The sequence below is a fragment of the Myxine glutinosa genome, chromosome 8 (assembly GCF_964187855.1).
Source record: "Myxine glutinosa chromosome 8, kmMyxGlut1.1, whole genome shotgun sequence".
NCBI lineage: Eukaryota > Metazoa > Chordata > Myxini > Myxiniformes > Myxinidae > Myxine > Myxine glutinosa.
The window spans coordinates 84958026-84984574 of record NC_136268.1 but is presented as its reverse complement, the minus strand read 5'-3'; the positions used below and the strand labels follow the sequence as shown (position 1 = coordinate 84984574).

General features: G+C 37.0%; 1 protein-coding gene across 1 annotated transcript in view; it reads right to left on the bottom strand.

The window, feature by feature from the left end:
* Positions 1–26549, bottom strand: part of ANXA13 (annexin A13) — a 46119-nt gene that overhangs the window by 1654 nt on the left and 17916 nt on the right. Inside the window, exon 10 of the mRNA XM_068124744.2 lies at positions 25036–25148. Within this exon, the coding sequence (XP_067980845.1) occupies positions 25036–25148 (113 nt within the window). The remainder of the gene's footprint in view (positions 1–25035; positions 25149–26549) is intronic.

Genomic DNA, 26549 nt, shown 5'->3' with positions numbered 1-26549 from the left:
GGGAGAGTGGCCAGACAGAAGCCACTTCAGAAAAAGATACATGACAGCATGCCTGGAGTTTGCAAAAAGACAACTGAAAGACTCTGAGACCATGAGGCAAAATATTCTGTGGTCTGATGAGATGAAAATTTAACTCGTTGGCCGGAATGCAAAGCGCTACATCTGGTGGAATCCACGCACAGCTCATCGCCAATCTAACACCATCCCTACTGTGAAGCATGGTGGCGGCAGCATCATTCTATGGGAATGCTTTTCAGCGGCAGAGACTGAAAAACTTGTATGGATATAGGGAACAATTAATGGAGCCAAATACAGGCAAATCCTTGAGGAGATCCTGCTTCGGAGTGCAGAAGACCTCATACTGCGGTGAAAATTTACGTTTCAACAGGACAATGGCCCCAAGCATACAGCCAAAGTAACACTGGATGGCTTCAGAAAAAGAACGTTAAAGTCCTTGAGTGGGCCAAACAAATCCCAGACTTGAATCCCATTGATGATCGCTATTCACCGACGCTCCCCATCCAACTTGACTGAGCTTGAGCAAATCTGCAAGGAAGAATGGGAGAAACTCCTCAAATCCAGATGTGCAAAGCTGATACAGATATACCCAAGAAGACTCAAAGCTGTAATTGCTGCCAAAGGTGCTTCTACGAAGTATTAACTCAGGGGGTTGAATGTATATGTAAATTAGATATTTCTGTATTTCATTAGCTCACTTGGAACGAAGTTCAGGGGAGCTTATGCGATGGTGTGTCGTCCGTCCATCAGTCCATCCGTACGTAAACACTTGCAACTTCTTCTCCGAAACCGCTGAAGGAATTGTGACCAAACTTGGCACAAATAATATTTGTTGTGTTGTGATGACAGTTTGTTCACGGCATTAAAAAAAAAATCGGAGTCGAAGGGGGTTTACGAATGTGTAGTGGATCCAGGTTTGACATCTGTCGTGGATCTGTAGTGGATTAGATATCTGTAGATATCTGTAGTGGATCTGTTGTGGATTAGATATCTGTCGATATGTGTAGTGCATCCAGGATTAAAGTGGATCCAGGTTTGACCCCCCAAAATAGGAATTTGCTTTCTCCTCTGAAACTACAGAAACTATTTCGATGAAACTTTACCACGACCTTCATCACGTGTGATGTACCAAAGTTTGTTCATGGCATTTAAAAAAATCTGCCCCTTTAGGGGTTTATGGGGGGGCGGGGGGATGGTTGCCCCCCAAATTGGTATTTGCTTTTTTCTCAGAAACTACACACACAATTATGATGAAACTTGACCACAACCTTCATCACCCATGATGTACCAAAGTTTGTTCATGGCATAAAAAAAAAAATCGGGGTCTACAGTAGTCTATGGGGAGAGCGGAGTGGGGGGTGGGGAGGGCGTTCCTAGTTTCTTGGAGCTCTCTCCAAGAAACTAGGAAACTTAATACACCCGTCTTGTGGGGAACAACCGTGTCCAGGTTATACATGTCTGAAATTTTCCTGGAGCACTTTTTTCCACAGGTGCTGGGTTTACCAGGGGGTAGGTCATTTGTGTGAAAAGGGGGTAGGTCTTAGCTCTCATCCGAGACTGGACCAAGTATACAAAAAAGAAATACTGTATTTGGAAGGGGTGGGGGTCCATAGGTAGTTTGTGGTAAGAATGGTGTGGACCCTGTGTTTGAGTAGGTTAGAATTACCCTTGTATTAGATATCTGTCATGGGGTAAGTCATACACAATAATTGCATTGAGGTGGCAGTGATTGTAAAAAAAGAAAATAGGGTAAGATTGCATGGTGTAAAATCTCCTATACTTTACAGAACGTAATGGATGCTTTGACAGTGCCATGAGCATGCATGACAATTCTGCTGATGGCTTGCAAATGATCATGGGGTATGTGATCTTGTGTGCTGTGCAGAGGTCTCGGGTGGGGGCAGGGTGGACGTTGTTGCACAGTATCCCCCTTTCCCCTCTCCCAATATCCTGTAAAGTGACCAAAAGGGACCAACCATGGGCAGCCGAAGGTTGTGAAAACTGTTGCGCACGCATGCACATTCTCTGTTTTGTCTCTCCCCACCAGAGGACTATTTTTACAGAGTCGCAGAGACATCGCTCGTCATCATCATCCCCTTGTCTCCTGGTCTCCTCATCGTTATTCCTCATTTCACCGTGTGCTTGCTCACTTCACCCTGTACTGTGCCACGCCCAGCCTGTACTCATCCTCCTGCAGCCACACCCAGCTCATGCCGATCTCAAGTCGCCTGATATCTCCATTGTTTGTTTGAATCCGGTATTTTTGCGCCTTATTAAGGTATAGCTTTATCTATTTTGTACAATAAGTTCACGTCTTACCTTTCCTATTTGTCTGTCTTCATTGCCAGATCTGTCCTAGTTTTGTTGTCTTGTCCATTTTGTCCATTTATACATGGCAATGGCTGAAAATGATACTGTGATTTTTCATAATAAACCATTATTTGCTAAGGAATGTCTTCCCACTTTTTGCCTTCCTGCTCATAAACAACCTCCAGTTTCAGCTTCATTTGAACGATCCTTCTGGGAAGTAATGCTATTAATTTAACGCAGTAATGTTAAACACCGTTTCGGCCACTCTCAGGGGTTGTACAAACTCCCGGCTCAGAACAATTGCGCTAGCTCAGCGTCTGGCGCGACAACAATAATAATTATGTACATGGCCGATTATGAAACATATCCAATGTAAGAATATTATTTATTGAAGTTAAATTTTAACCCAACAGAACATTAATATTATCCTATTAGGCTATGAGCCAGACCCTCAAATTTTCGACATTATGCTCAATCAGAGGGAGAATGGCTAACAGTTATTTTTGGCAAGGCCAGGGACCCTAGTGCTGAAAAAAATGTGATAGCAGTGTGAAACTCTTAGCCGTATCTGTGTTATCATCACATTTGTCAGACCACCCCAATAACGCTTTCGGTAATTTTTCCGCATAAGATTTAGGGGGTAGGGTTCGTTTTGGGGCTTTCAAATAATATCTCCTATATGTATCAGTTAGTGTTGTATACCAGGCGAAAGGTAATTGAATTATCTTTCACATGATGTATAGAAAGTGCCTGTGTGATATATAGTAACCTCTTTATGATCATTAAAACATAATTATTTCCGCCAACCCTCAAAAATTTATCACAAAATCCCCAATGAAAACAAAATTAGGCAAAAATTCAGTTTGGCGGATATTAAATGAATTTTTGAATTTGAGAAACACACAGTATGATTAAAGTCAAATTTGGGCCTTAAATCTCATACACCTTGATAAAGATGAGAAAATCCAATATACAGTAGTTGCTGTAACCATGACCTAAAATCCATAAATGTATATCTTTCCGCTCTTATGATATATTGATTTACATTTTACGATTTTTGACCGACAGCATGTATATAGTTTGTATACCATTATTGGTCTAAAAATAGTATATATAATATTGGGATGTCAGCCATATATAGGCCAAAAAGTACTTAAATTGGTGTCAGAAATGTCTAATTCTAAAAATATGAAGGCATTATGACCAAACTGTATGTGGTGTTCTTGAATATACCAGAGACGTATGATGCATGTGATGATTAACCTACTCCATGTATATGTATGTATCCTGATGTACCCTAACTTGGCGAGATAATTTACATCATATTCATGCAAACGTTTTTAGTCTTGTAGTGTTGTATGGTTCTCTTATATTACCAGCTATACATAAAGTAAACCAAAGGAAAACAATGTACTTTCTATTTAAGCAACATATATTTATAGACATCATACCATAAAGTACACGAGTTATCAATTCAGCGTACACCATATTTGTTACACATATGTACATGATCTTTCTCCATACAGTTCTACAATTCAGAAGTTATCCTCGTCATCGTCGTCGTCTTCTTCATCGTCTTCTGCCGAACTGTCATCACTCTCACCATACACTCTCTGGTTGTCACATGTGGTGAGTTTGCACATGTCTGTGCACTTCAAACCACTGGCCATGCAGACACACATGGGTAGTGTGCATCTTTTCGAACAGGTGCATGCCAGTAAATCCAGAACCGCCTGTGGTGCGGGCTGTCCTTGCATCCAGTCGACTGCCAGCTGCACGTGACCATCCTGGGTATCCCAGTGCCATCCTTTCCCGATTGGACTCGGTACTGCTGGATCCATCTTGAGACTCCTCTTCCAAATAGCGGCTTGATAGTTGGCTCGCTGTGCATGTTTGGTTAAGCAGTCTTTGCACGGAGGTAGCTGGTGACTGTCGATCTCTCCCCTCTTGGCACAGAACAGGTGATATCTCAAGTCATTCACCTTCACTGTCCCCGACTTCGGTGCGTACATGAGACAAGTGAAGTTCTCCAATTTATCCATCAGTTCCTCACTGACGTCCCAGTCCTCTCCCAGCTGTGTACATGCATCCTGCACATCTTTGTTGGTTCTGATGAGTTTTAGTGCAGTCAGTTTTCCTCGTCCAGCGAACGTGCTGACTGTGTCGCATCCGGTATAGGCATGCATTCCAATTAGGGCCTGACATACATTTGTGCCGACTGACTTTCCTATTTTCCCTATGTCTAGGATTTTAGCCCTTGCTTTGGTGCCACATTTCTGAAACAACTTGGCATGAATCTTGGTATGAAATGCCAAGCCAATGACAAGTACGTCGGTGTCATCTGAGCTAATAAGCACAGACTGGTATCCATGTGCGGCAGCATGGGCAGCATGCAAGAACAGACGACCATCTGCTTCCTCGTGTGTGCTTTCCAGGGCCACTACTTCTTGGCTAGCATCAGATGCGATCTGATAACACTTGTCATCGCATGTTACAAAGAGAACCTTTCCCTGTAGGCGTCTGATGTACTCTGGTTTCTTCCACTCTTAGACCAGGAACATGATAAGACTTGACTTGTTCCCAACATAGCTGAGAAACTTGCGCCATTGCCTTACAATTTGAGATGCCGTGATGTTTTTCAGCTCAAGTCCAAGTTCTTCCCCCCTGGTTAACCGTTCGCTGTTTTTGATGGAAGTCTCCTTGTAGGTGTCAAAGACGACATCGATCCTCTGGCTACTGCATCCATCCTTCAGGGCCATGGATAGGACAATCATGGCCACTTCGGCAAATGTAGTTTGATCACCTGCCACCTTCTGTATAAGGAGCATCCCGTCAATAATTGTTGCCGAATTGTCGGGTATCCTTTCAGCCGGGGTCACAGTCCTTTGCAAGGCCGTGGCTAGGGCAGCTTTGTTGGTTTTCCGTAGAAGGCCTTTGGGTGTCGCCAGGGCCCATGGCAAGGGACCTCGAGGATGAGATAGCACCTCTGCCATGTGAAGATCTCGGCCCTGTGCCATCACGATAATTCTACCAAATAGAGCTCTGTCTGCTTGAAGAATTACTGCCCTGCCATTGCTTCTGCATTCCTTCTTCTTAGTGAGGTTGCTGAAAGTCTTCAGCTTGTTCAGTTGCAAAGGGTCGTGGAATTTCTTGATTGGTGGGTTGCTCTCAAGTCGCTCAATCTTGAAGTTTGTGTAGCACTTGTGTCCGACTTCCCATGCTTTCTCCAGATCCTTGGCAATATTTGGAGGGGCTGCGCGTGCGGTGGAAATACTGATGAGAGAGCTGGCCATAGTGAATGGGTTCACCCAACTCTGGATCAGAGTTATCAGTGATGATACAGTGTCCTCATCTTTCTTGATCTGTGTTTGCTGCAGATCCGCGTGTTGTACGTGTGTGTTGCTCACATTCACCATTTCCCTCATCTGGCGGAGAAACGCACTCCTGTGTTCGGATGTGACATAGTAGCGCTTCACTGCTCCAGATTTCAAGTTGAACCTGGTAGTGCCACCTGGTGTGTTTGTGTGTCTTTGTTGACAGTGACCTCAGTAGTTTGGTCAACTGGAATGCGTCCAAACGGATTGCTTTTTGACATTTGAACTGAGAAGTACCCATCCGAGAACGCTTGGAAGATGCCAGGGTGCTGCGTTGGAAGGTTTGTCATTTGTGCGTAGTATGCTGATAAATACCGTGCATAGTTGATTTTGTCATATGCGAAGCACCAAGGAATCATGGCTTGGATAGCAGATAGATGTAATGGCCAATTACCTTCTCGGGAAGCGCGCAGTAGAGCAAGCAAGACCGTTTCAACGATATCCACGTACGACATCCAGAATGACGACAATTCACCATTATCATGACGAAGGTGATGCAGGAATTGCTTCCAAACAGCCTGAACTTCTTCACACGATTGATCTTCCAACAGGTTGTTCCACTGGCTCTCATCTTGTCCCAATTCAGCAACTTCTGCTAACAACGTAGTGACCGTCTGTGTTGCCTCTGGTCGCATCTTTTCCAACCAAGGGAGAAATTCAATCCACGCAAGCCTCATGAATGCTTCGTAGATGCTCTTATGTACACGGACTGCTCGGTTGTACATCTTCCCCTCCATAACCCGATTGAGTGAGCCTTCTGCGACGATTCCTGTTTCGATGCAAAAGTCTCTAAGACCAGCATCTTGGAAACGAGCACCAAGAATCGACATCACATTGCAGATTGTGTGGAACATGCCGAGGCGAAGTACGATGTTAGCATATGTGTCTGTGTGTTTCCAGACGATCTCGGCAGCCTTAGCATACAGGGCCTGATCCATGACGACGACGATGTCCTGCAAGTGTAGGATCTGTCGGACGCTTTCAGACTGCTTCAAGATTTCTGTGAATGTGGACATCTCTGTAGCTGGTGCATTTATTGTAGGCATATATCTAACAATATCCTGAGAGACGCTGATAGTTGCCCTGACGGTGATGTTGAATCCTGTCCAACTTGGTGTTTTTTGTGTTACTGGGTCCACCTGACGGGCAATGACCCAAAGAAGATTCTTGATTTGAGCAACTTCCATAGCCATCTTGTTTTCCGCTGCAGCTGTTGATAATGTTTGTAGTGGATGAGGCCCAACACGTTCACCTGCAATGTAGACAGGCAGTGTTTCTTCTGTTATGCAGACTGTTCTTTGCTTGAGCTTCTCGATCTTCGGAAGTGGCTCCTTTGGAAGGTGTGGTCCATACATTTTGGCCTGCACTGCAATGCCATTGACTCGATGTGTTGTTCCTTTCCCGGTCAGCGTCTCTTCCAGTCTATCAATGTTATCCCATGCCAAGTTTGTGAATACATACGGCTGGATGCTGCTTGGTAGGACTGTTTGCTCATTTAAGTTTGCTGCAAGTTTTTGAAGACATAGTGCAGTGTCATTTTCCTCCAGTTGAGTGTAGGATATTGCATGTCCAAGATGGTTCAATGTGCGAATTAGTTCTACGTTCCCTGTGAGAGTCTTAACTGCATATGGGAGCAACATGTGTTTCGGAGGCTTTTGTTGTCCACAGCTCACTGCATAGATAATGTCCTGGCTGAAAGATTGCATCAGCATGATGACCCTGTTTGATGGAAGCTCGTTTTCCGGATCTCCAGTCAAGAGGCCAAGCATAAAGCGCTGGAGATAGACGGGAACGACGAAAGAGTCATTGTCGACGTCGGCTGGATGATAGGGCCATGGAGTTGGTTTGTTATCCTTCCTTATCATCGATCTGATGTGTGTCGATGTCTGATCAATGACTTTGGACATGTTTGATGATTTCCCTTTCCAAATGCTCAGTTGTTGTTTAAGTGTTTGTATTTCTTTGACAGCATCTTGTAGTGTTACATTATCAGGTACGACAATCAGTTTTCCACTGTTGTCTTGAAAGATGTGAACGCTATTTCCAAGATCAGTTTCCAGTTTCCGTGCAAGGTTTTTTCTTGTAGCAGTTCTTATCCCATGCAACCCTCTTGATGTCATTATCGATTGTAGGTGCTCTACCAGCGTTGTCATCCTAACAATTTCCTTATTCGGGATTATATGGTTCCGGATGTATACTAGCAACTCATTGTATGCTTCTTCTTCAGTGTAGTCAGATTCGTTTGTGGCGGCCGTGTTTCTGTCATGTGCATCTTTAGTGCTTGGTCTCGTGTAACTTCTGTAGCAAGAGAAATGGTATCGTGCTTCAGCTGCCACAATGTCTCTACTTGTGGCAGCCATGATTTTCGTGTCACATTTACGCACGGCGCTGTTTCGCAGTGTTTCATCTGCTCTCAGATCAACAGCCTTGCTCAACTTTTCACGGGATGACGTTCCCTTGCACCACTTGGTCTTTCCACAGAATATACAATCCGGTTCATAGATGCGTGATTCCGAAGATGCCCTTCTGGCTTGTCTCTTGCTCGCTGAACATGTTGCAGCAGCATCGTCGGTTAAATTGGATTCAGCTTTTCGTTTCAGTGCTTCCAAATCTCGCTTCATGGTGAACACGCTCCTGCACTGCCTGTGGTAGAATACTCGGGGAATCTCCTTCTCTGGCAGCGACTGAGCAAGGTCGAGAATGGGTGCATGGTTCCGTATTTTGGCCGCATCCAGCAATGTAGTCCACGAATCGAATGTTTGAGGGCTTATGAGCGGATCTTCTGGTTTGACATCTAACGATAGCTTATGAATGATACAAACGTCCTTGGGAACTTTCTGAGTGATCGCAATCTCCATTGCAAGTATTTGTTCAATTGTCTATCTGCGGTACACTCTGTTTCACCACCACCAATATCACCACCACCGTCTCACCTGGAAAGACACATAATATCGAATGAGACCACCACCACCACCACTACTACGAATTAGCATCAGTTGCTATAGTTGCTTAAAAATGTATTCTGCACCAACAAATCTACAAAGAGAAATACATTAGATGTCGTGCACCGCTGTCATGGTTGCAAATCACCTAAAATTATATAATGAAAATATTGACATTGATGACAACATTCGTATTAGCATGTCTACACATATTGCATTGAATTTCATAGCACATCATGATCATATGTGTGAGGATATTGACTCTAATTATACTGTATGTGTGTCTCAAATCGAAACATACCTTTTACATACCTTTTGATTTTTGCCTATTTTTGTTCCTAAAATTGGGGATTTTGTGATGAAGTTTTGAGAGTTGGTGGAAATAATTATGTTTTAATAATCATTATAAAGAGGTTACTATAGATCACACAGGCACTTTCTATACATCATTTGAAAGGTAATTCAATAACCTTTTACCTGATATACCACACTAGCTGATATATACACGTGATATTATTTGAGAGCCAAAAAACTAACCCCACCCCCTAAATCTTAAGCGGGAAAAATGACCCGAAAAGCGATAAATGGGTGATCTGACAAATGTGATGATAACACAGATACGAGTAGTGTAATAATGTTGCTTCTGGGACACCTCCGTTTAACATGGGAAATCCCTATCTAATGACGTTTCCCCCTATTTGGAAAAAACACCCCTATTAATCCAAAAGACTATGGGCCCTTTGACCTTATGAATCATGAGTCAATTAATCTACTTGGGCTAATACATAATGAATATATTTTAATTGAGCTAGGGATGGGATTGGGTTGGGGGCTGTATATTATTATGACTCACACATACACAAAAGTTTAACCTCAACTTTAGTTGGGGTTTAACTTATGTGTATGTGTGAGGGATAGGGGTTCACAGATCTCTAGTGTGAACCTGTGATCCTTTTGGACCATGAGTCAATTAATCTACTTGGGCTAATACATAATGAATATATTTTAATTGAGCTAGGGATGGGATTGGGTGAAGGTTAGGGGTTCACACATACACACAAGTCCCAACTGGAAAGTTGTGGGATCCTTCTGACCTTATGAACCTTTTACTCTGGTGAATATAACCCTACAAATATTTGTTTATGCGTGAGAAATATTTTAACCTCCCTCAATGTTCTTGTCTGAGCGCCTCCAGTGCTACATACCATTTTTAAATTAAAGTATATATCAAGGTTGATTACATGGTACTTGGTTCTATCATTTATATACTTATGGTAGCCCGTTAGCTTATCACTTATATACTTATATATGGATGGTTGTTGTTTAATGGCTTATCAGTTTTGTTTTTTGTAATTCTTGTGAGTAAAATGAACCCAATATTTCTTCCTCATTCATATCATATAATTTGTAAGTCCAAGGGACTGTATCCATTACATCAATGATTTTAAATAATTCACGAGTCCATTTTTGTGTATAACCTTTCTCAAAATGGCTTTTCCATCTGTATATTCTTACAATATCACCAACTTTAAACTTGGGCTTTCTCAAATTAATCTCCTTTTCATATTCTAATTTTGTAAATGTTTCTGATGGTTTTGATTTTGTTGATGAATGAACTGTATTATTGTAATTATCTACAATATCCTGAATTAAATAGACCCATTTTTGAGAACCGAGTTGTGTGAATTTTTTATATAATTTCTCTTTTAAAGTACGATTAAAACGCTCAATAACAACTGCTTTTCCTTCATTAAAGGTGCTGTATAATTTAATACCCTTCCCCTTAAGAAATTTCATGAATATTTTGTTATAGAACTCTGTTCCCTCATCAGTCCATAACTTCTTTGGTTTCCTTTTATCCCGATCAAATATTAGCTTAAAGGCTAACATTAAAGTATCACCCCTTTTATTTTTTAAAGGGACAACCCAGGCAAATCTACTCCTCAAATCAATAACGGTTAAAGCATACCTGTATCCCCTGTCATTATTCAATTCAATTAAATCAGCGGACCATATGTGGTCGGTGTATTTAGAATAAACCTTCCTTCTTTTAAACTTTGTGATTATAGGTTTGTGTAATTCTTCAGCCAAAAGCTCCTCAGTCTTGATTACATCATTAGAGCCTAATAGTTTTTTGAGGGTGAATAACCAAGACCAAGTTTTAATTTAGCATTTATCAAATTTCTCACAATAAACCTATCAACTTTCTCTCTCAACGTTGGATTTTGTATCAAAGACAAATTATACAACATTTCTCTGTCGGCTTTATGTTTTTCATCCAATGTAGTGGTATTCCCATAAGCAATATCATGCTTCATACACACTTCATCAACCCTATTTTTTGGTCTGGACCAAGGTTTAGGATTGTCAGCCTCATCTAATCTTTTATCCAAGTTTGTTCCTGGGCCACAGAAAGAATATCCAGGTAGATGTAGTTCCCCAGGAATTCCAGTTGTTGTAAATTTACTTCCTGACAAAAACTTTTGTATATCCCCTCCACTTTTAGGTGAGATGAATTGACACTTTTTAGAACCACACACTTGACATATTCCTTTTTGATAAACTCTATTATTTTTTTATCTTTAACATACAATACACTTTTAGATTTAGTTTTCTTTTTACATTTGAGACAATAACTCATATTTATTTATCAGAAAAATTCCGACAGAGTATCAAAACCTTTTTGGTTTTCAACATATACATTTCAATCTTTATTTTTAAAACATAAAGAATCCTAAGGAATGCCTTCACTCTCTCCTCCATTTATTTACAAATAAAACTAACTAAAGTCAATACCACTTTCTCGTTTAGATCTCCTCCCTGAAATTGAACTCATCTCATCCGTTTTTAAAACCAATTTTTTCACAAGAGTCATTCTTTCTTTATTTTCCTCTTCGGTGCGTTGAGATTGATTTATTTGTTGTAATACATTTAATCTTTTACGAATCTCACTGATTTCCATCTCCCTCTCCTCCCTCTCCTCCTCCTCCTTCTCTTCTTCAATTCCTTCCTCAGCCCTTACAACCCTTGAGCTTGAGCCCCAAATAATATTATACATATACTCATCTGGATTTTGAGATATTCTTGTATCTATAATTATTTTTCTCATAATAGGATACCAATAAGATTTGTTGACGATTTCTAAAAGAGTTTTATATTTCATAACTTTGAGAAGTTCATTTTTATTTAATACTTTAAACAAGTCTCTATTTGTGGGTTTAACAATATCAGTATAAGGCCAGTTTTTAATGACAAAATTTCCATGTGTATGTTCCAATTCGTACGGTATGTAAAACCGAGCACCCTTTTCTTGTAGGTATCCTTGAATACAAAAATTATAATTCTCTTGTAGTCTTATTCCTGCCATTTATGTATCAGAAATATATGTGAGATTAATATTATGACAGGTAATACCACCCCATCTTCCCACTACCAAATTGGTTTGTATTCCTTGGCTTTCTATCCTTATCTCATTACCTTCCTTCTTTGTCATGCGAATCATCGCTATACTATCATATATTTTTATTTTCTTAAAATCACGTATTTGTTGTTTACTAATTGTACTTCCACATAAATCCTTATCTTCACCAAGTGGATAATATTCTTCTTTACGAGACTGATTTAAATCATGTAGGTCTTCTAAGTTTATTGAAAAAGACCAATTATACCCTAAATCAGGCATATCATACCCCCATTTATTAATTCGCATATTAACTAAATGTCCTTCTTTATAAAATTCAATTGTAAGCAGGTAGTTAAATTCAATGAGGAAAGGTGTATGGTCAGTATAACCAGGTGTTGTGGTTGTAAATTTTACTTGTTTCACAAAACGTGCTGTTTTATTTAACAAGTGTGATAAATCACTGAATCTAATTAAGTCATTCGCATCTGTAGGGTTTGGATAATTGATTAATTTATAAGTATTCTTCATATTAATATTTTTACTTATACTATATTTTTGTCGTTCAGCCTGTGCCTTTGTATAATAATTTGATAAATCAATATCCTGGGAGGATTTTCCAAAGATAGAACCATCTTTTCCAACATAAGTCATTTATATTAGATTAAAAATGATATCATAAAAATTTTCATTATTGTTGAGTTGAAATAATACATATAAACATAATTGACCACAACATTTAGAATTAATTTCTTGAACTTGAAATGTTTGATAAACACCATTCTGTAAGAATTGTATTACTTCAACAGGTGGTGGCATACCATAACTATCAAAATAATATTTATCCTGACTATTATGAATACAAACCCAATGAGAACCATTCTGTGTGTCTAAATTCATAATAATATTCTTTGTATTCTTATTTATATGTATTAATTCATCTCTCATACAGATTACCACATTATCAATTTTTAGTGTTTTACAATACTTGGCTAGTTCTATATTTGACGTTGTATTCTTTCCAAATTGTTTAAACCATTTATCCATTTATTTATGAGAAAGATACAATCCATTACCCCGTTTAGTTAGTTTAACACCCGCTTGAGCGATAGAGGAAAGCATATCACCAACCAACAATCTAGCTTTATCAGGTAGACTTTCAAGTTTTTGAGCAAAATCTACAATTACACCACTTCCACTAATTTGTTTCTCCAACTCCTTGTTATGTCTTTCCAATTCTTTTTGAGCTTTTAGTTGTGCCTTCCTTTCGTTAGCAGTTTTTACCGCTGCTGAAATACCACCAGTCAATGCTCCCGCCGCACTTAAACCAGCAAATAAAGGAATTAGAAACGGGAGAAATCCTCCTCTTGACTCGTCTATTGAATATTTCTTTAACATAGGTTTCGTCATTTTAATTTTAAGTGATCCAACATCATTTAGTGTTTTTACTTGTGTGTGTGTGAGTAAAACATCAATTCTTACAGCTCCTTTTCTTTGAATTGTATTAACATTAATAATACAAGGCTTTTGATTTTGAATACAAGATGTTAATTTATTAAGATTGATTTGATTAACATATACCCCTACCATTTATTTATGAGAAAAAACCTATGTGATATTAATCATAACACCATTATCTGTATTAATCTGTAATTCTGTTTCCTCCAAAAGCAAACAATAAGCATCAACTTCTTCATTCTCCCCTCTTTCAATGTATAGAGAAGTATCCACTCGATTAGACTTTATAGTTTCCTTTTGAGAACTCAGGTCAATTGCGTAGATTGTATATAAACCTTTAAATGCAACCATATCCAAAATAGGATCATTATTACCATTACTTTCACACACCTTTTGGTAGGACTTGTAGGCTTCCGCATAATCATTTTTTTCCCAATCAATTTCCAATCTATCTCGCGGATAAAATGTGCCATCAAGAGAAACCCGAAGTTGTTTCACCTTAGCATTATCACTCAGCGCATTATTCTTATTAGTACCCTCCTCTCCATCTGGTTTTTTAAAAATGAGCCATAGGTATCGTGGCTTTCCTTCAAGAACACCCAAATTCCAAGTGTAGGTAGTGTGTTCCAGTTTAACGTGTTGACATCTTCTTTTAAGGTATGATACATTTAGCGGTTTCTTTGAGTTAAGTCTTCTATTTAACATCTCTTCCGTTTTAAGATTAGGAGTATATTCACTAATATACCAACACAAATCATTAATAACAAATTTATTATTATCGCCAAAAGCATTTTCAGCCCCAAAAAGCAATCTATTTACATTATCATTCCTTTGTAGTTGAAATCTAATTTTAAGACCATACAAAACTTTATCATAATCACAAAATCCAAATATACCTTTAAGAGGTACTGCTATGGTAAAACTATTCTCAGCTTTTGCATCATCATTATACATTGACTTCCTTTGACTATAACCAGGGTCTGTGTTTGTTCCCGTTGACATATCAGGAATAAAGCCTTCAACAGCTCCCTTACCCATTCTATCACCAAACGAATATAGTGTAAATTTCATCATTTCAGATGTAGCAGAGACATAATCAACCGCTTCAACCTCTTGTGTTCCAATATACAGGCGAACACTGTCAAACATTTTCCAGAAGAAATCATTTACGAGTGTAGCATTAGTATTATTCGCAGCCTTAGTGAATTTAAATTTACACAGCAAGAAACTATCAGCTATATTCAAGTAAGTTTGTTGATTATTTATTTCAAAACTTTTTGTTCTGTTTGAATTCCAGTCGGTTCCTGTAATAGCATTTACCTTAAAATAGTCTTCCTTTTTAGTAGAGTTTGAAATGATAATCGTATCATCCAAATCATAGATACTATCAATCGCTTCCATACTTGTATTTATATAGTATTAAAATTGTTGAAACCCTGACCCAAGTATTTTAATGATTTTTTGTCGTTCTTGTGAAGATAGTTGAGTTTTACCTTGTAATTTATGAGACTCCTTTTGAGCTTGTTGTATAGCACCCGCAACGGAGCCCACGGCAGAAGCAGTTGAACCAATTAGGTCTTTATGTTTAAGGATGGTTGAACCAATACCCATTAGAGTATCAATTATCCCATCTCCTTTATTTCGAAATTGATGACCCACACCCCGTTGTCTCTTAGGTTTATAGTATCCTTTACCCACATACCTTGTATAGTCTGGTGAAAGGAACATGCCCTCCCCTGTAATTATTTTATATTTTCCCAACTCGTGTTTTCTTACAATAACCATTATTTATTTATTGAAAAACTTCACGTAGGTGAATTCTGATGGATATAATTTCATCATTAAAGGATATCATACGATTATCTTGGTCGGTTATCCTAAAATTTACTCTGTATATGGTTTTTCCTGACACAGGTAAATAGACAAGATTTTTTGGTTCCATATTAAATTTATAACCAATCGGGGTTGAGTATGCACTGAATGAAAATATTGTATTTGTTCTTATTCCATCGTTATAAGCACCATCAATCAAATCACAATGAATTAATACTGAATTTATACCGGAGGATATTTGGATAACATTATCACTGTAAAACGTCCCGTTATTTTCAATGTTTTTTGAAGAGAAACCCAATAGCTCTCTAAACGAATTTTCAATCGTGAAATCAACTTTATAATTATTTTTAAGTTTAATAGTTGATTTTGAAGTGTGTTTTTGAATATCTATTACAATATTTTTTGGTTCATCACCTTTTTCTTTCATAAGGCGAGAGACTTCTGAAGATATTTGAGAAATCTCGTAAGCTCCAGGTGAAACGGTTATAGTTTTATATCCACTTCCTGGATTATAACTAAACTTGTTGTTTTTCTCTGTGATATTAAACAAGGTATTATAAGTTTCCATCGACAATAAAGATGCCTCATATGAGGTAAGGGGGTCAAGTTGTAGTGGGTAAGGGAATGAAGCTGTGTAATCGCTCGTTGTGAAATTAAAACTAAGAATTGTGCTTCTCATCTTATTTAATATCTAATAAAATATCTTTGTATTGACATTTATTAATTATTTTCATATTCATCAACTGATCTAAAATGGCTGAGGATTCATTAAAACAATTGTTGTTTCCAGCCTTCTTACTACCTAATAACAATAATAGCCTATTAACTAATTGTGATGGGTCATTTGGAAGAAAACTAACACCCGAACCAAGCTTACTTAAAGCATCAATAATATGTTTCTCCTTCTCGTTCTTCTTACTTTTACCAGCAACAGAAACTCCATAATCAAGTGCATTTAGCAACTCAATATATACCCTATCTTCCTCTCCTTCCATATCAAGTGGTTCCTCAAAATATTTTGAACCGCTGAATCCGGGGTTTGTTAGAAGAAACATTAATCTTGGAGTTAATTTAACATTTGGTTGAGTAGAACTCAAGAACATCAATTCATCATTAAATATCAATACCTTTTCTTTCACAAGATGGAACACTGCTGGTTCTTCTGTTGGAATGAGACCTGCTCTGGTTTTTGAATCTGCCAAATATTCATTGTTTTGAAGAGCTTCCACAACATAATTAGGGGGTTGATTTACCTGCTCAAGTTTCCGAAATAATCCCTCGTCATCATATTCTAATTCACCAAGTTCTTGTTTTGTTATCTGACTAAAATCTTTGAGCATTTGAAGTTTTTTCGGAGTAAATTCTACCGTGGGAACTGTAGGGTGTTGAGTTTTCAAAAGTGGTTTAAAGAATTTCTCTTGTTTTCTTTCAAAGGCTTCTTCACCAGTTAGTTTCTGTTTCCGTTTCTTCTTTATCTCTTCCTGTTGTTTAACAACTTTTGAAACTAATTGTTGATGTTCCTTAAACTTTCTTTCTCTTTCTTCGGTATTCATTTAGTATTGAAAAATATCATTTAGTATCTCATCTTGTTTCACAACAATATATTTATATTTTCCAATCGTGTGTTTCATATAATTTTCAAATTCTTTTTTACTACATAACGTAGAGCAATTATCTCTCCAAAAATTATTTACATCTATTGAATTTAACTTAAATAAAATAAAAGTATTGGCATTGTTTCTTATTGAGCGTCGAGGGAGTTGAAAATATGATTGACTAAGATATATACAATTACAAGAAGAATGTCTCCCTCTTGTATAGTAGCTATCCATTACTGTTTGGTTTCTCTCATTAACACAATCATCAAAGATGACGAGGTTCTTTTTTGATTTATCTAAATCTTGAGGTGAAGGTATATCATCCGTATTATCACTGAGAATACAAGTTATGGGTTTCGATTTTGATTTCTGTGTATCACAAAATAATTGTATTATATCATCAATATTATAATCATTTAGTTTGTTTTGAAGTTTAAATAAACCGATAATGTCTTCCTTTTTAAGACCCGCATTAAAACCCTGTGAGAGTAGTTGATACTCGGGTTGAAAACTTGACTTTGTAAAAATTATTAAATTATCATAATCTAAAAAATTAGGACCAAGGAGCATCTTTAAAAGTAAACAGGTTTTTCCACATGCGCTTGAACCAACTATTAGACATCTCAATGAATTTGGAATGTTTTTATGGTTATTAAATTTTATCTTATTTTCCCAAACGGGTAAAAAATCATTCATTTATATATTTGGAAAACAAGTTATCCAACTTTTTTTGAGCTATTTGAGAAACTCTATATTTTATCCTGAGTTCAGGTTTAATTTCAAAATAATTCATTATTTTATTTATGTAGTATCTTGTATTAACATTTCCATTAAAATTATTTTGAATAATAAATATCATTAAACCCTTATACATTTCCTCAATACAAATAGTCTCTTCCCTTGTAAGAAATGGCGTATTATCACCATAATGCTTAACATTCATCTCTCTTATTAATCTTGTAAAGTAATTCATTTTTGGTTCTAATTTAAAAGAGTTATATATTTTTCTATATTTTTTATTATCATTAATTAGAACTAGGGCATGCCCGTACTATATCTATATCTAAAATTATATCCCCCCCTCTATTTACATGAAATGGTTTGGTCCATGAAATGTTTTGGTCCATTCGCAACGCCAAAGCGAACGGCGAACGCTTTACATGAAATGGTTTGGTCCATGAAATGTTTTGGTCCATTCGCAACGCCAAAGCGAACGGCGAACGGCTTGCGAGTACAGTGACAATCCCCCCGGGGTTTTAATTAGTTTTAAAACGGAGCTTGGCAACCGCTGGCGTTCTTTAGCCGGCAGCTTCGCCCGCCCGGACGCCGTTACAGTACCTTCGACCGCGAGTTGCTCGGACTTCACTTGGCGGTCAGGCACTTCCGCCATCTGCTCGTGCGAGTACAGTGACAATCCCCCCCCCCCCCCCCTCTATTTACATGAAATGGTTTTTATTAGTTTTAAAACATAGTTTAACGCCAACATAGCGCCAACATAGTTTGCAAACGTGAAATAAATGAATACGCTCTCAAATGTGCCATCCGAGGCAGAGTGTGTCCGCCACGTTCGGCACACGCGATAGCTCGCTGCTCTCTGATTGGTTGAATCGTTTTTTGGACATAGCTCGGTAAGTAATTGTCCGATTAATATGAAACCTTGAAAAGGCACATCCTCGGGTCCCCAGCAATATACCTGGCAAGTTTAAAGTATATCGGACCCGTGGTTGTCGAGAAACAGCGGTCACAGACAAACAAACGTACAAACGTACAAACGTACAAACAAACACACAGAGATTACTGGAATTATAGATAGATATAATCACAGAAAATACATTGTTTATATGAATCCTCATCATTAAGCCCCACTCTATCACAAGCCGGACAATTCTCTAATTTACCATATGGAGAGTCTGGAAATTCTAAATATCCTTCAGAACTTATCATATTTATATGGTAAATTTTTACTTAAACTAAACGCAAGTTTATTCACTAATAAATACAATGTTTCAAAGCACAAAAGACAAATTTCAATCAATCTCTACTTCGGTGAAAGATATAGAAAAATATGTCAAAGATGTTAAATTGAACAAAGATAAATATGGTAATTTTTGGATCAAACCAGAAATGAATGATGAGATTAGCCCATCAATTATGTTTACAGGACGTGGGTTCTCAATTCAAGATAAACAATCATTGAAGGTTCATTTAACAAGTGTCTCGCCGCTTCTGATGGCTATTTATGAAAAGATTGGTGAACAATTGGACGCCACCTCTTTGAAACTTAATGATAAGACCATAAACTCAAATAAAGGTGAGGTGTGTATATTTTTTAATAGAACACCTGTTGAGGTCAATGATAAAATTATATCTGGTGAGATGACGTTCAGGTCAATCATAATTAAAGATTATTTTAAGATAACTTTTAATGTTAAAAATATTATTATTCAAAAAGATGTAGAGAGAAAATATATTGGGATCAATGGAAAAATTATGACTGGGGGTCCCCAAAATGAATTTAGTTTAAGCAAAGAGTCAAGTATAAATGGTCCACACAACTCAAAACACAATTGAATCTCTTAGTGAAATTCTCAGAGAGCCTCTTGGAAGAACTGATACCTTAAGACAATATGATTGTGATATTGTAGATAATGAAGAAGAAATATTTTTGGATTGGTATGATGGTGATATAAAATTTAGGATGAGAGATGCTAAATTAATTAGTGTTGATTCAATAATTATTGATCAATTTAAAAAAGTTTTAGAAAGGTTTGGTGAGAACGTAAAGGAATATACTAATCAAACCTTTCGTGATTCTCTGAAACTCCCCCTCCTAAATCCTCTTAATTCTCTTAATTCTAGACTAATAAGGAACCATATTGATCCAACTAACAGATATAAAGTTAATTGTGATTTTGAAGGTATAATGAAGTTCGACTCCATTAACATAAATCATGAAGATAAAGTAATACGTTTTAGGTTTAAGTTAATAAGGTGTTTACAAAGATATCAAGTTTCATCTAACTCTGAAGATTCAACTGACTCTGAAGATGATTCTGAAGATGATTCTGAAGATGATTCTGAAGATGATTCTGAAGATTATATGAATTATCCACCAAGTTATACAGAGCTTGATAATGGAGTTTTGAATTTAACCAAATTATTAAATCCAGATCAATTAACAATACTTAATGGAAAAATAGAAAAGCTAATTTTAGATTATGTTAATGATTGTACTCTCTTTGTGCCCCTATAAATATGAGTAATTACAATTTAGAAGATTTTTTAGATTCATGGTACTCATCTGATGAGGATTTTGATATCAGCAGCCATGATAGTGATGGGGAAACAATTGGAGATGATAATGAAACAAAAGGTTCTTAAAACACATATAAGGTTAAATATTAAGACTGGTTTCTTTGGTTATGAAAGGGATTTTGAGTGGATGGAGAACTTTGATGGTTTTCAAATAATTGATGGAATAACAGTTTATTATAATTTGAAAATGATATGTGGAAGAGGTGGATTTCAAACAAGGTCTCTTAGAGAAGTATATCATTTTATAGAAGCTCAAAAGAAGAATAGTGATCCTAGGGTTTTGTTTGTAAATATTCTAGATGGAGATGGGATAAGAGGACTGGAGGGAAGTGAAGATGGAAAGGTGTTTGTAGGGTGTATGAAAGAGTGGGAGGGATACCTTCAGGATTCTTGATGCTATTAGAGGGTTATGTATCGTATATAAAACGAGCTGTAAAGCTCAAAAGTGTTTTAGTTTAAGTATAGTGATATATATAAAACGAGCTGTAAAGCTCAAAAGTGTTTTAGTTTAAGTATAGTGATATATATAAAACACTACACTTTCACACCCTTTAAATATGGTTTATTGTGATACTTGCGAGAAGGAAGTAAAATATTATAAACAACATATTCTCACCGCAAAACATACATACAACATTCTTAACCAACTTTCCCCTCTTCCACCTAGAACAATACATTGTAAGGTCTGTAAAACATCCGTCCTCAAGAAGGGGTTTAAAGCCCATCTTAAAACTAACAAACACTTGTCAAAATTGTTTACTATTAAAAATACTGATGGAGCATTCAAAGGACATATCAGGATTCGAATCTTTAACTTCAAATCTCCCAGACCAAAGTCTATAGTTGATGCTGTAGAAAGAATCAAACCTGCTGTTCAAACATTCATTAAAAAAACACTAAAAGAAATGAAACCACTTAAATTTTATATGGGAGTAAAATTAGAAATGACAAAGGATGAAGAAGTTATAGATTCACCATACATGAGAACTGAGCCACACTTTATATCTTCATATCAAGATTTTAAAACATCAGGAGTCTATGATGAACTTATTAAACAAGAGCAAGATGTGGATAATTCAATCGTAGGAAGTGGATTTAATATAGGAAAAATTATTTACATAGACATTCATATTCTTAAATCAGATCCTCTAAAAGCTTCTTCTTACATTGATTTACCCAGTGTTATCAAAAATAGAAAAGCAGTTATCAATATCAAAAATAAAGACAATAAATGTTTTCTCTGGTCTATTTTAGCACACTTACATCCTCCACATTTTCATGATGAAAGAGTATCTCATTATAAAAAATATGAGAATACATTAAATACGAAAGATCTAAAGTTTCCGATGACTTTAAATGATATTCCTAAATTTGAAAAGATGAATAATTTATCAGTTAATGTTTATGGTCTAACAGAAACAAACAACATTCAGGTTTTAAAGCTTTCTGACAATTGTAAACAAACTCATATTAATCTTCTATATTTTAATTCAGACGAAAATTCACATTATACATACATCAAAGATATCGCTAAATTAATAAAACCACAAGTCTGTAAGAGAACAAATAAAATATATATTTGTTTGCGTTGTCTTAACTTCTTCCATACACAAGAAAGATTAGATAAACATTCAAATTATTGTGGCGAACATAAATCAACGGTAATCAATATGCCTAAAGAAGGCTCAAAGATCACATTCAAAGATGAAAAGAAAAAGATCAAACATCCATTTGTTATATATGCTGATTTTGAAAGTATTCTAGAAAAAATAGATACTGCTTCTCCAGATCCAAAAGAATCATACACAAATAAATATCAAAAACATACTCCTTGTGGTTTTTGTTATTATATCAAATCATCCGTTTGTGATGAATATAACAAGTTAGAGGTGTATAGAGGCTCAAATACCCCAGAGGAGTTTGTGAAACGACTAGAAAAAGACTGTGTTCGATTAACCAAGATAATGAGAGAAACTAATAAACCAATGTCCTTCACAAGTAAAGAAAAAAGGGAATTTAGACAGCCAAAGGCTACCTGTCATATTTGCGAGGAGAAAATTGGTAAAGGTCTAAAGGTTAGAGACCATTGTCATCTCACTGGTAAATATAGAGGTCTGACTCATCAAAGTTGTAATATTAATTATCAACTCCCCTCTTTCATTCCTGTTTTTCTTCATAACAACGCTCATTATGATACACATCTATTTATCAAGGAACTCTCAAAGACTTCTGGAAGTATCTCAGCAATTCCAAACACGGATCAGAAATACATTTCATTCACAAAAACAATTCACACATCTCCTATTACTCATATCAGATTTCTTGATACATTTAAATTCATGTCGAGTCCATTGGCTAACTTGGTTCAAAATCTAAAAGAGTTTCCGTGTCTTTCAGAGTATTTTTTAGATAAAGATTTTCTAACACAAAAGGGAATTTACCCCTATGACTATATGGACTCATTTGAGAGATTCAATGAAACACAACTTCCTTCAAAAGAAAATTTCTATAACAAATTAAATAATAGTCATATATCTGATAAAGATTATGTACACGCACAAAATGTTTGGAAAAAATATAACATCAAGAATCTTGGCGAGTATCACGATTTGTATCTCAAAACTGATGTGCTTTTATTGGCCGATGTATTTGAAGCCTTTAGATCTGTTTGTTGTACTGGATATGGATTGGATCCTGCTCACTACTACACAGCACCTGGATTGGCCTGGAGTGCGATGTTGAAAATGACAAAACAAGATTTGGATTTGATAACCGATGTCGATATGCTTTTGATGATTGAAAAGGCAAAAAGAGGTGGAATTTCACAAGTCTGCTCGAGCAGATACGCAAAAGCAAATAACAAATATCTTCCAAATTATGATACAACGAAAGAGAGTTCTTACTTGATGTACTATGACGCAAACAACTTATATGGCTGGGCAATGTCTCAAGCTCTTCCTTATGGGAAACTAAGATGGGTAAAGGAAAAAGACTACACAAAGGTTTTACAAGATGTATGTATCTCTACACAAAAAGAATTGGATGATTCAAAGGTTGGTTATTATTTTGAGGTCGATTTGAAATATCCAGAGGAACTTCATAACCTACACAAAGATCTCCCATTTGCTTGTGAAAAGGAAAGTCCAAAGAAGGAGTGGTTAAGTGATTATCAACGATCATTTAATATAGGTGAATCAACAGAAAAATTACTTACTACATTATATAACAAGAAAAATTATGTTCTACACCAAAGAAATTTGCGACAATATTTATCAAAAGGTCTAAGAGTAGAGAAGATCCATAGGGTTCTAAAGTTCAATCAAAGTCATTGGTTAAGGGGGTACATTGATTTTAATACACAAAGAAGAACAGAGTCAAAAACAGATTTTGAGAAAGACTTTTATAAATTGATGAATAATGCGGTCTTTGGTAAGACCATGGAAAATGTGAGGAAAAGACAAAATATCAGACTATCAACATCTTGGAAACAAACATCAAAATTAATTAATAGACCGAGTTTTACTAAAGCTGAGGTCTTTACTGAGAACTTTTGTGCAATCCATTTGATTAAAGAGAGTATTGAAATGAACAAACCTATTTATATTGGAACAACAATTCTTGATTTATCAAAGTCATTAATGTATGATTACTTTTATAATAACTTGAGGAAGAAATATCAAAATGATGTTAATCTACTTTATATGGATACAGATAGTTTTATTTTGCAAATTAATACTGATGATGTTTATTCAGACATGAAAAAGGACATTAATATCTATGACACTAGTAATTACAGCCCAGAGAGTGAGTTGTTCTCCTCCAAAAATAAAAAGGTGATTGGAAAGTTCAAGGATGAATTAGGAGGAAATGTCATGAGTGAATTTGTGGGATTGAGGTCTAAGGCTTATGCTTATAAATATATTGTGAATAACGTCGAAAAAACTGATAAGAAGTTAAAAGGCATAAAGAAAAATGTCATAAAAGAAACAATAAACTTTAAGGATTATTATAACTGTTTAACAACAAAGAAAGAAGAGTTTAGAAAGATTAATGGAATAAGAAGTTATAAACATCAATTATATTCAGAAGAGATGAATAAGAAAGCATTGGGGGCTTTTGATGATAAGAGGTTTATTTTAGAAAATGGAATTGATAGTCTCCCTTATGGATATATAAGTATATAAATGATAGAACCAAGTACCATGTAATCAACCTTGATATATACTTTAATTTAAAAATGGTATGTAGCACTGGAGGCGCTCAGACAAGAACATTGAGGGAGGTTAAAATATTTCTCACGCATAAACAAATATTTGTAGGGTTATATTCACCAGAGTAAAAGGTTCATAAGGTCAGAAGGATCCCACAACTTTCCAGTTGGGACTTGTGTGTATGTGTGAACCCCTAACCTTCACCCAATCCCATCCCTAGCTCAATTAAAATATATTCATTATGTATTAGCCCAAGTAGATTAATTGACTCATGATTCATAAGGTCAAAGGGCCCATAGTCTTTTGGATTAATAGGGGTGTTTTTTCCAAATAGGGGGAAACGTCATTAGATAGGGATTTCCCATGTTAAACGGAGGTGTCCCAGAAGCAACATTATTACACTACTGATACGGCTAAGAGTTTCACACTGCTATCACATTTTTTTCAGCACTAGGGACCTTGGCCTTGCCAAAAATAACTGTTAGCCATCCTCCCTCTGATTGAGCATGGTCGACCCCTCGGCTCATAGCCTATATCCTTTAAACTCAAGCCTGAAATCTGAATCATTTGTACCTGGGAACGGCTGACGATGGTCCGAATCAGGGTCACATCATCGGTGCCTCCACCTTTCATGCTGTGGTAGATTCGTTCAGCAAAATATTTCTGGCAATCCTTAGCACAGCGCACTATGGGAGAGATTGATATTTTGTATAGCTCAATGTCACAGTGTATGTATACGTGTGTGTGTGTGTGTGTGTGTGTGTGTGTGTGTGTGTGTGTGTGTGTGTGTGTGTGTGTATGTGTGTATGTATGTGTGTATGTATGTATGTATGTGTGTATATATGTACAGTCACGTGAAAAAGTAAGTACACCCCATGTAAAGTTTTGACTTTTTCAACACATTTCAACACACAGCTATTTGATCTTCATTTCAACAATATTGATAGATAAAGGTGTTATAATATAACAAATATCATGAAACATTTACATTTTGTAGTCCATTGTATAATTTAAATAAACATAAATGCAAATTTCGCATGTGGAAAAAGTAAGTACACCCTTGGCTCAAATAGGTGGTATTGCCCCCTTTGGCAGAAACAACCTCAAGTAGGCGTTTCTTATAACTGTCTACTAGTCTCTGACATCGACTGGGAGAAATTTTTGCCCACTCCTCCATGCAAAATTCTTTCAGCTGTGCGATGTTTGAGGGGTTTCTTGCATGCACAGCTCGTTTCAAATCCCCCCACAACATCTCGATGGGATTTAGATCCGGGCTTTGACTTGGCCATTCCAGAACCCTCCATTTCTTTCTTTTCAGCCATTCCTTGGTGGATTTACTGGTATGTTTAGGGTCATTGTCATGTTGCAAGGTCCACCTTCGGTTGAGCTTCAATTTCCGACAGATGGCCTCACATTATCCTCAATCACCCTCTGGTACAATGAAGAATTCATAGTGGATTCTATGATGGTGAGCAGCCCAGGCCCTGATGCAGCAAAGCTGCCCCAAACCATAATATTTCCACCACCATGCTTTACAGTTGGTATCAGGTTAAAAATAAAAAAATAACCACCTTTAGAGGCCATTTTTCCCCGCAAAGCGGGGGTTGGCCTTTTTCAGGAACCGTGGTTGTTGTTTTTCGGTCCCCTTTTTGAAGCAATGTTTTACGGCCGGATGCCCTTCCTGACGCCAACCCTTTTTGCCACCTTTAACGACAAACAGGGAATTACCAGTGAACTGGTACTCAATTAGCCGACCTCGGAAGGATGACAGGCTGAGTCAACCCCCCTGGCGTTAATTCAGCGATCGACCGGGATTCGAACCCAGGATCCTTGGATCCTAAGCCAGCACCCTAGCCGCTAGCCCAACACCAGGGTCTGAGTTGGTATCAGGTTCTTGTGGTCAAATGCTGTCTTTGGTTTTCGCCAAAAATGTCTTCTGGTACTGTGGCCAAATAGCTCTACCTTTGACTCATCTGTCCAGAGCACATTGTTCCAGAAGTGCTGGTCTTTGCCTCGGTGTTCATTGGCAAACTTTAGTCATGCCCTGATGTTCTTTCTGGACAGCAAAGGATTCCTCCTGGCACACC